General features: G+C 37.9%; 1 protein-coding gene across 1 annotated transcript; it reads right to left on the bottom strand.

Annotated features, from left to right (window-relative positions):
- Positions 1–4,335: 4,335 nt before the first annotated feature.
- stmn1b (stathmin 1b) lies at positions 4,336–7,680 on the bottom strand. Its single transcript, XM_020092706.2, has 5 exons — positions 7,581–7,680; positions 6,378–6,421; positions 5,133–5,305; positions 4,826–5,017; positions 4,336–4,736 (listed from the first exon to the last, which is right to left on the bottom strand). Exons 2-5 carry the CDS (start codon positions 6,391–6,393, stop codon positions 4,677–4,679), a joined length of 441 nt encoding a protein of 146 aa, XP_019948265.1. The 5' UTR covers positions 6,394–6,421; positions 7,581–7,680; the 3' UTR covers positions 4,336–4,676.
- Positions 7,681–10,478: the final 2,798 nt, after the last annotated feature.

Consider the following 10,478-nt stretch of genomic DNA (forward strand, 5'->3'; position numbering starts at 1 on the left):
CCCTCTGGCAAATCAGCGAACGCGACGCGGTTCCTTCCTGCTGCTGCATGTATCGTTTTCAACCAATGAGAGTAGCCGCCCCGTCGGTGAGCCCGCCCTCCTCTCTCAACACAAATTCTTCCACTGCCTCATTACTGCAAGACACTCATTCTCCCATGAGGCATTTCTGTCACATCAGGCCTCTGGGTCTCCAGTCCCAGTCTGCTGATAGTTTGACAACCTGGTTAATCTCATGGGTGGAAAACTAGTGTGTCCCTGTTCTGCCACTGCTGACCCCAGTTCAGTTCATAAGTCACATAATGTGAGTTGTTATGCTATATATTGTTGTCTATATGGTATAGGCTGCAGAGGTCACAGGGTTATTGCATGTAAGCTCCTGTTCCAGTGTTAAACACTGAGCCAGAAATATCTCTTAGGCGTTGGCAGATACCAAAACGGAGGTGGAAGGAGAGTGTTGGACTATTATTATTCATGTGACTATAAACACAGCTCTAGATGAATCCTTATATTGCTCAATGTCTGAATGTGTTTATTGTTCAGTAACATATTCAACATTTATAAAGGTATTAATAAGTATGTGTGTTCAATTTCTCTCACAGACCTGAAAGGTCCAGTGGGTAAGATTTAGATGAAAGGGAACTATTGGCAGAAATTTATTGTAGAATAATCCTTGTGATGTTTTCACTAGTTCTTTTCATCTAAATTGTATGAATTGTAGTTTTCTTTACCCCAGAAAAGGCCCTTTATATTTGCATCGAGGGGACCCTCTCTACGGAGGCTGCCATGTTTTTTACATTAGTAAGTACATTAATAAGTGGCTGAAAATGTTATTGATCTAGGATCCTGTCTATTATTTATGTATCATTTGTCCAGAGCTGGACTCAATGTGGGCGGCCATCTGCCTCGACCGGTTTGGGTTAGCAGAGAAAAATGGGGAGGAGACTAGAGGGGGGTGGAAAAGAGGAGAGAGAAAAGACAGAGAGATGGGGGGAGGGGGAGAGAGACGGAACAGCTAGTGACAGACTAGTTGTTGTAATTAAAATAACAACAGTGATAATTATGGATATTGAGATGTTATTAATGATAGCAGCAACTGTTCATATAATAATGATAATAATAATACTCCACTGACTAACATTCTAGTTTATAGTTACACTGGTATCCATCCACAGATAGATCATATATATATATATATATATATATATATATATATATTACAAAGATGGACAACACGTCTCCACTCCCTCCCACCATCCACAAATGTAGCCAAAATATCATGGGTATGAACGCAGCCATCTTGTGCATTTGGAGCCCGGGTCTGTGCAGTTGGAATCGGGGGAGGGAGCTGAGGTAGTGAGGTCAACATGCTCAATCAAGGGTCAGACTCAGCTTGTTTCACCCAATTTTTATAGCATCAATTCACTGATTCAAATAACTGTGAAAACAAACAGTTGAAAAAACATCATTGTGATAAGAACTACCGAAAATGAAAATAAATGTTTGCTTTATATTGTTTATATTATGTATTACGTCACTGTGTAGCTCCGTGTCTGTAAGAGAGGAACATCACAAGTGGTTTCTTCCTGCTCACTGAACAACAAGCACTTCTCCCAGTAGACCACATGCACCTCACTCAGATTTAACCAATGCAAACATCATTTTCTTTATGGGAAAAATCTTATATGTGAAATCCTGTTGCACTGCATATATTCCGTTTTCATTGTATTAATTATTTCCAGTCTATATTCTTTGTGTTTATATTGAATGTTTAGTTAATTATTACTTTTGCTGATGTTTCCATTTTCACTATTCCCTTTGTGGCTGTAACATTTCCCCACAGTGTGATCACGGGATTATTATATCTTGTCTTCATGAATTAAGAATTCTTTTACTAGGAGTGGTGTTGTGGACATTTTTTTTAAAGCTTTATTCTTGCTTCCCACCATGAACATCTTGGCAGCAAATGTCATAATGTGTCTAGTAGACTCATGAAAACAAAAAGGATTACAATATTGTTATAAAAGGTTAAATTGACACAGTTTGCACATGCAGTTTCTTTCAACACACCTAAACCAAGACATCTAACTGGAATATAATGTCTAAAATACTATCTGAGGCATGATATCATGTGCATTCTTAAACTCTGTATGTTCTTCATTTGACTTTTAAATTGTTCTTACAAAAAGGACTGTAATAACTCTACTGGATCTTATTTGGTTATCAAACCAAGCAATTTTCCTGCTTGACTAGTATGGCCAATCGGTTTTATGGCCTGTGTCTTCCCCATGTTAAGCACTTAGTAACAAAGTCACCATTGTGTTTCTGTGAGATCTGCATTGTTCCGTTATTCAAACTGTCTAATATTCCCAGCAGAGATGGACTCAGGATGTGTCTACAGTAACACTGAATACGTTAGGCCATGTATCTGTGTCGAACCTGAATAAGGCCGACCTCGGTAAAGATGAGTGACATGTGTCTACAGAAACTCGGAATATTATTCATACAGAGAATATAAAATGTATGCTCCATAGAGATGAATAAAGCCAGTGAAAGTGATAAAGATCATGAGAAAGAATCCAAAAATCTAGAGCAGGCTGGGAAATGTGTCCTGGAGTCGGGCCGGTCTTTGTCCCCTGTGTCGTCAGATCTCTGCACAACTGGATGAGAGTCTTTTCTGCTGATGAGCGCAGCAGTTCCCTCCAAACACATGACAAAGATGGGATTGTGCAGCTCTGTGGGTGGGTGTGAGTGCAGAGCAGATTCACACACAAGTAGCTGTGTACATTTCTACATGCCACAGTTCATCACACATTATTGAACTGTAACCACAGTACAAGGATAAAATTACTCTGGAACCAGAAAAAGAATCAATATTATGGCATGTAAAGACAAGTTGAGATGGGTCATTACTTGAATATAATCTATGACATCTATAAATCTGTCAGATTCGTTCTTTTATTTGTCATTGATGCAAACTGTGGGAAAAGGTTGATCCACGTGCAATTTTTTGTCTGCAAATATTTTATATATTTACATTGTGCTTCATGTGGACAGCCCAGTATTAGTATTTTTCAAATGATGCAGAATAAAACTCTAATACATCTGTAGTTAAGTCACTTAAAATCATCAAACTTTTATGAAAATTGATATTTGAAATTAATATCCAGAAAATAAAAGCAATAATCTGAATGAGTTGACTCACAAGAAAAAAAAAACTTGAGATATATTATAATTATATCATAATTGCTCTGCACTTGGATGAGTGACACTTGGCACAGGGTGATATTTCCAACAGGGGCGACAGGAAAGACATGGACTGCAAGTCTGTGCAAGATGCAAGCAAGTGTAAACAAACTCAGAAGTGCTGACAAGAAAATACTCACACAAAAGAACAGCCACACAACCGTGTGAACGTGTCTGTGATCCACAGCCTCTGTAGCAACTGTGAGTATTCGTCATATGCAACAGGTTGGTGTTACAGAGCCGAGGAAGTCTTTGGTTTGTGCTGCTGTGTTCAGACTCTCCAGACTCATGTTCACTGCTAGAGTTGATGACGACAACAGAGTTGATGTGACACGTTGTATCACTGAGTGCTGGGATCATGAACTGCCTGGGGGGGGGGGGTCAAAATAAAATTGATCTCAGGTCCCCTTGGGTTTTTACAATCAGAAAAGCAGATCACCTCACTGCCACTAGATGTCAGGAGTATCAAACACAAATCACATTTTTGGGATTTCAGAAACTTAATTTTATCTATCTCTTAAAAACAAAAGCATTTAAACAGCTTTTTTATGTTATTTACCTAAATTAGATTATTTTGAGTTAGCTATTACAACCCATTCCGACTACTGCAATTGCCTGTTTATACTGGATTATCTATTTAGAGAACTCAAGCCTGCTCAAAAACCCACTGCTTTAGACATTCTGTTAAAAATCTGAGAATTTCTTTAATTTTATTGCCCCACCACATATCTATAGTCGTCTACTGCTTTTCTTTTAAATGTCACGTGTATAAAAGAACCAGTGAAACCACTTTTGATTTTTATGCCTCTTAAACAGCAGAACAGACCTCTAGATATTAGAACGATCAAAATCTAAAGGTTTGTTCAAAAAGGAATTTAATACTTATCTTTTTTATCTGTCTTTTTTATCACTCCCTGATGTTTATTAGTTTTATTACATTAATCTAATATTATGAATGATTACTCATCGTTTTACTGTTGTATTGTTAATCTCATATGTTTTTGTGTTAATTGCTAATTGGACTACAGAATGTGTCAGACGAGGACTGAATTACAATTGCTGGTGAATTGCAACAAGTATTGAAAGCCTTGGTATATTCAAACTTAAAACTTTATTAACAGCTCAGAAAAGGTATTTTAACAGTAGGAAGCATGAGGACTAGTTCATTGCAATGAAATGTCTTCTCATGAAAAAACAAAGTTCTTCTACAAAATATGAAATCAGCTGCCAAATAGAAGTCTACAAGTTAAACCCAACTATATCCACACAAAATCTAAGCTATGACCAACTATAACCAACTAACAGTGTAACAGCATCAGCATCAACAGTGTAAACAAGTCTAAAAAAGAATAGTAGTGAAAGCATCAGATAAAAAAATATAGCCAAATCTTTGGAGATGTCAAAACTGTTTTGTTTTTTTAGCTTATATCAAATCAATTTTCATGTTCTTTCTTCGCCTCCTTGTTCTTCCTCACTTCTTCCAGCTTCTTGTCCTGTTTTTGTTTAAAAGACAACATTTTATTGTTTTTTTTCCCAAACATGAGCTGGAGTATGTTGGCACGACATTAGGATCTTTAGTTACCTTCTCCTTGAACTTCTCGTTGAGAGCTGCCATCCGTGCGCTGCGGTTCTCCTTGTTTGCCTCCATCTTTTGATTGATCTTCTCTTGCGCCATCTTGCTAAAGTTGCAGTTTTCCTCGAGGGCCTTCTGGATGACTTCCTTCTCGTGCTCTCGTTTCTCAGCCAAGTGTTTCAGCACATCAGCCTCGTAACTCTGACGAGTGACAAAATAAAACCTCTGTGGTAAGTTATCAGAACCTGAACATTAACCTACGTTACACTTCACCAATTTTGGTGTTTTTTAAAAGTTCAGTTCATGTAATTTGTACCTTGCGTCTCTCCTCAGCAGCCTCCAGTTTCTTCTTAATACCATCCAGTGACGTTTCCTTCTTTTTAAGAGGGGACAGTGGAAATTCCACCTTGGCGTCAGGAGTTGAGGGGCTCAGGATGACCTCAAACGCCTGACCTGAATTACGCTTGTTCAGCTCTTTCACTTGGATTCCTGTAAAACAGGGTGTTTAAGTGCATACTTGTATAAATGACAAACAATATCAGTTTATTTGTACTTGATGAATGACAAACAATAAACCGACAATCAACTGTTTAGAGATAGCTGATGAAACATATCTGCACTTGACTGTCGTCCTAACGTGTAGAGCCTCTGGCTTGTGAGCCTGTCCGTCTGGAAAATTAAAGGGGGTTGAGTTGGCCTCCCACTAACTTTTCAGGGGTCACTGCTTTGTCAGAGAGGTCAAAGACAGACAATAATCCTGCTGCGAGGCACCACGGCTGTATTGTTAATTAAGTGTTTGAGTCTGCAGAGACACAGCTGCTATTCTCTGCCCTACTTTTCAAGTTCTTTTAAGCAATTATAGTTTAAAGTAAGCAATTACTGTGTGGGTTTATGCTGGAATGAAAGTCAGATTAGGTTTATTACCTCTGTCTAAGAGGTTATATTTACACCTAAGATTGTTTGTTTGTATGTTTATTTGTCAGCAGAATTATACAATAACCCTATCTCCATCAAACCTGGTGGAGGAATGAGGCAGAGGTCTGGGAGGAACCAAATCAAATTGTGGCGTGGATGTGGATTTAGGGGTCGATCCAGGATTCTTTTTTTCACTTTCTTGAACATTAAAACATGGAGCATCATGAATCCTGTTTTTAAGAATCATGCATATATTTAGAGGCATTGAGTACGTTTTCTAGAAAGAATGATGATTCTGTGTTGAGGATTTTATGGCCATTATTTGAATGTATTTCATATTGTTAGGACCCAAATGTTTTATTTTTTGTGTCAATAAATTAATAGCTACATTTAATAGTATATAATACTGTATTAAGTTTATATCTGACCAGATACAAAAAGTCAAGAGTAAAATATGTCACACTGATTTCATGATCACTGTTTAAGAATATGTTTTGTGACACATCATTTAGGTATACAGGTTTCTTTTATATTTCTGAAGGAGGCATGCACTCTACTGAGTGCCATTCTAGTTTTAAAGATTTTAAATTTAACTATCAGGGTTACGCTATCCACAGTCAGTAACTGTTTTATAACATACACCTACCTCCACAGGCTTCCATTTCAGCAGAAGTGTTGTCTTTAATACCTCTATAGACAATACAGAAAGAAAGTTAGCACCAAGCAATGCATGTCTCACAGTGGGTTTTAAGCATGTCCCTGCTGTCCCTCGGCAGGAGGAGCAGTGGACCATAGAAACAGCTCATGTTTTGACAGGTCATTGGTCAGGCATGCAGTATGACTTTAAAAGCTTTTCCCCAACTTTCCCTCCTGTTTGAGCATTATAGAATCAAACCAGGTATTATTTTGAGGTCACAAACACAAGTTAATACAATTTCTTCATCAGCTGAATAAGTCTGGGTAATGTATTAGGATGAGGGATCACACACGGGTGGATGCCATAGTTCATCATCTCTGCAGAAACAAGAATTGCACAGCCATGGGTGGCTGCTCCATAACTGCCATTATACAATCCCAACATTATATAATGTGTTCAGTTAACAGTCTATACACGTGACTTGACATGTCAGGTATTTTCCAGCTCCCAGCTACAGTGAGAGGGTCCAAGATGAGATGGAGTGGGTGGGGGTGCACACATGCATGTGTGTGTGTGTGTGTGATGGGGTGGGGTTACACACATGTGTACAAGAGACAAGAGACCTTATTAAAAACACATACAACTGAAAACTAAGGGGGAATTAATGGGAAAAGTTAATAATCAGTGTTCTTAAAGAAGACGAAGAACTATGTGAAGAAGGTGTGTGTTTGTATTTGTTTCTTTTTTTTATGGGGGAAGACATATAATGATGCACAGCACAACTCGTAAAAAACACACACAACTTAAAACCAAGGTAGAATTGACGAGGAAAATAAATAATTCGTGTTCTTTCATAAAATGGAACAAACCTAAATGCACCACTAAAGTAATGTAGCGTAATGTAAAGTGATATAGTGTAATGTAAAGTAAGATAGTAGAATTAAACATTATTACACAATACTAAGTGAAAACAACTTCAGTCAGCTACGCTTGGTGTTAATTCACGTCTTGGCTTCCAGTTTTTAAGATGCTTTCAAAGTTTACTGCATTTTTATGTAGCGGCAATAACAACAAAGTGAACGATCACTGCCTCCCACAGTTGACTTCAGGGAGGCAGAGGAGGGTTAATAATGGCGAGGAAGCAGCCTCAGACTCCAGCTGCTCTCTGTCTGAGAGCCTGTTTAAACATTTACACAAAAGCTTTGTCCTCACCGTCAAGTGCGATGATCCCACTTCAGTTCTCCGGCTCCTCTGGTTCAGACCCTCAGACCCTCAGACCGCCAACATCTGCACCTTCGCGCACAAATACACTGACGTCACACAGGATGTTTACATTCATTGGTCTGAATCCACCAATCAGAGTCAGGCTAGAGGCTGTGCGCGCCAGAACCTGCGGATCAAATGAACACGGACACACGTGAGGCACGAGCTCATGGTGGTTCGAGCGAAAACAAGCTTGTTTAACGAGGCTTATATAACTGACAGTGTGTCAGCTACTCATCAGACTGAGGTGTGATCATACACATGTTATACAGAGAGCTTTACTGTGAGACTGACTGCAATAATATCACAATAACAACTGTACATATAATGATATAAACCTTATCCATACCACTATACTGCACTTTTCAAAGTAGATAGATAGATAGATGGATATTAATATGACAATAATACTAACATAAATCCATGCCACTATTAAACAGTTTTTCTATAATCATACTAAAAAAAATAACTAACAAATGCTGACAAAAACATAACCTCCAATACACACAAAACTACCAGTGCAGTAGCAAAGATACTCAAATGCAAGAGAATTCTTGAGAGTTCTGCATTTCAAATTTGAGGGACCTTCATCGAAGGGAAAACAACTAACCCCTAACCCTGAGAGAATACGCCAGTGTGAATCCAACGTGTTTTAGATCTGTCTCCTATGAAGACGATAGGAGGAGAGACTGGAGGGTTCAGTCAGGCTCAGCAGTTGATGCCACCATTACTCACTGGCTTACACCAAACATGTCGGCAGTTGGTAGTGTGAAATTTGCTTACAATGGTAGTTTAGTGTGTGTGTGTGTGTGTGTGTGTGTGTGTGTGTGTGTGTGTGTGTATGCGTTTGTGTGTGTTTATGTATTCTTAGAGCACCAGTATTTTAATAGATTTAAATTTTACTCTAGATTGATAAAAATGCATTGAGTATATTCATTGACAGACATTAATCTCAGTTATGCAAACAGAACCTCTTAATTTATCCTAAACTATAAATAGAAAGTTTGAAATGGCACAGATGGTTTGACATTACAAAGGATCTTACTTGAATTTAACTTCTCTCTTGTGGATCCAGTGACCAGATGCTTCTGTTGAAGAAACTCACTCTCTAGTAATGAGAATAACTCATAAACAGCTCTCCTGGATTAGACGGCTGCTGCTGCTGCTGCAAGCTGCTGGTACAAGGTTATTGCTCATGTTGAGACATGCAATATTAAATCACAGAGAGACTATGTCCCAAAATGTCCCCTGTATGTGAATCCCTCCATTTCATGACGTTGATATTATTTGTATGCTACTTTTAAAATGGTCAGGTCAAAAGTGTGCCCAGTATTTCTTCTGTGTCAGGAGTATGTCAGAATAACATCTACATTTTTCTGTGACACCTGTGAATTACACCCTGCCTAAGCTTTTCTTCTTTTACTGTAAAATTGTTCATATGTGAAAGTATAATGCATTAAAGCTCATTAAAATGAATAGTTGTTCTAGTATATAAAATAATGGTTCAATGCTGCTACCTAGTGTAGGACTGAGGAATCAGCATAACAAAAAAATTAAATGCCCAACCACTTGATGTCTGTTTAATCCACATAAACATTGCTATTAAAAGTAAAATGTAATACATTAACAACATCATAAAAATGTTGTCAGAAAAACCCCTGTGTTGAACAGTATGTTGCAGAGATCACTTTGTGTTTTGTGGTTATATTTAGACTGTATTAATATTCTAAGAGAAGGGAACAAATGTCCTGAAGTGCTTGCCACCACCAAAATATTGTTTTTAAACTGAAAGTGTTTGACAATGTATAAATGTATGACAATGTATGAGTGTGAGATCATGTGTGACCCAATTAACAGATACAAATAACTGATGTTCCTTCTTTACTTTTTTCATTTATCACATCATGGACGTGATGTTTTGTGAGTTGATCTGCAAGGGTTGGATTCAATCTCAGAAAGATATACTTTGTTGGTGACTTTTTCTCATTTCTAAACACAATAAAGCTTTGGCTTAGTCCTACTTGTAATTAAATCAAATGAGTATTTGCCATTTAAATATTCGGGTTAGGTTTAAAAGGGGACTATTAATAATCCAAACACTGTTGGACCCCTGTCATGTTGGTGCACTTCAGCAGCAGGGGCTTTGAGGAGGCTTGATTCAGCACCTGACTGACTCTTTCTCTTTATTTCCCTGTAGTTTTAGACAACGGACAATACAATCCTGAAAAGCTGAATGAGCAGATGGTCCCCACATTTATCCATTGTTTGCCGAGAACAACTCTTTTTGAATTGAAAAGTGTAACACAAATGTAATTCATTTACCACACAAAGCTGCATGGATTTTATGTTCCATTCAATTTCTATTGTACAGCGCCAAATCATTGCATACTTTACATTATCCCAAGGCACTTTACATATAAGGTCCCTATAAGAGACCTTACAAATTTATATAGAAACCCAACAGTTCCCACATCAATGAGCAGCACTTTGGCGACAGTGGAGAGAAATACTCCCTCATTAACTGGAAAAACCTGACACAAGGTGGACGAGAGACCAGGAACAGTTGTGTTATAGACTGGTTGTTAAAATGAAATAATGAGTGACATTTATCGATGTTATGAAGTTATAAATGATAGTAGCACCAGTTGTCATAATAATAATAATAATAATGTGCTTATAAAACCTTTCCTTTTCGTCCCACTCACATTTACTTGTCTTGATTGCACACTACTTGTATGTAGCTTTGTGATGAAATGTGAAAACCTACAGTCGCCGAGAGAGCTCAATGCACTGCAAATAGAAGAAAACTCACATGCAAATAGTAAAATCATGTGCACGATAACAAAA

The sequence above is a fragment of the Paralichthys olivaceus genome, chromosome 13, assembly GCF_024713975.1.
Source record: "Paralichthys olivaceus isolate ysfri-2021 chromosome 13, ASM2471397v2, whole genome shotgun sequence".
Taxonomy (NCBI): Eukaryota; Metazoa; Chordata; class Actinopteri; order Pleuronectiformes; family Paralichthyidae; genus Paralichthys; species Paralichthys olivaceus.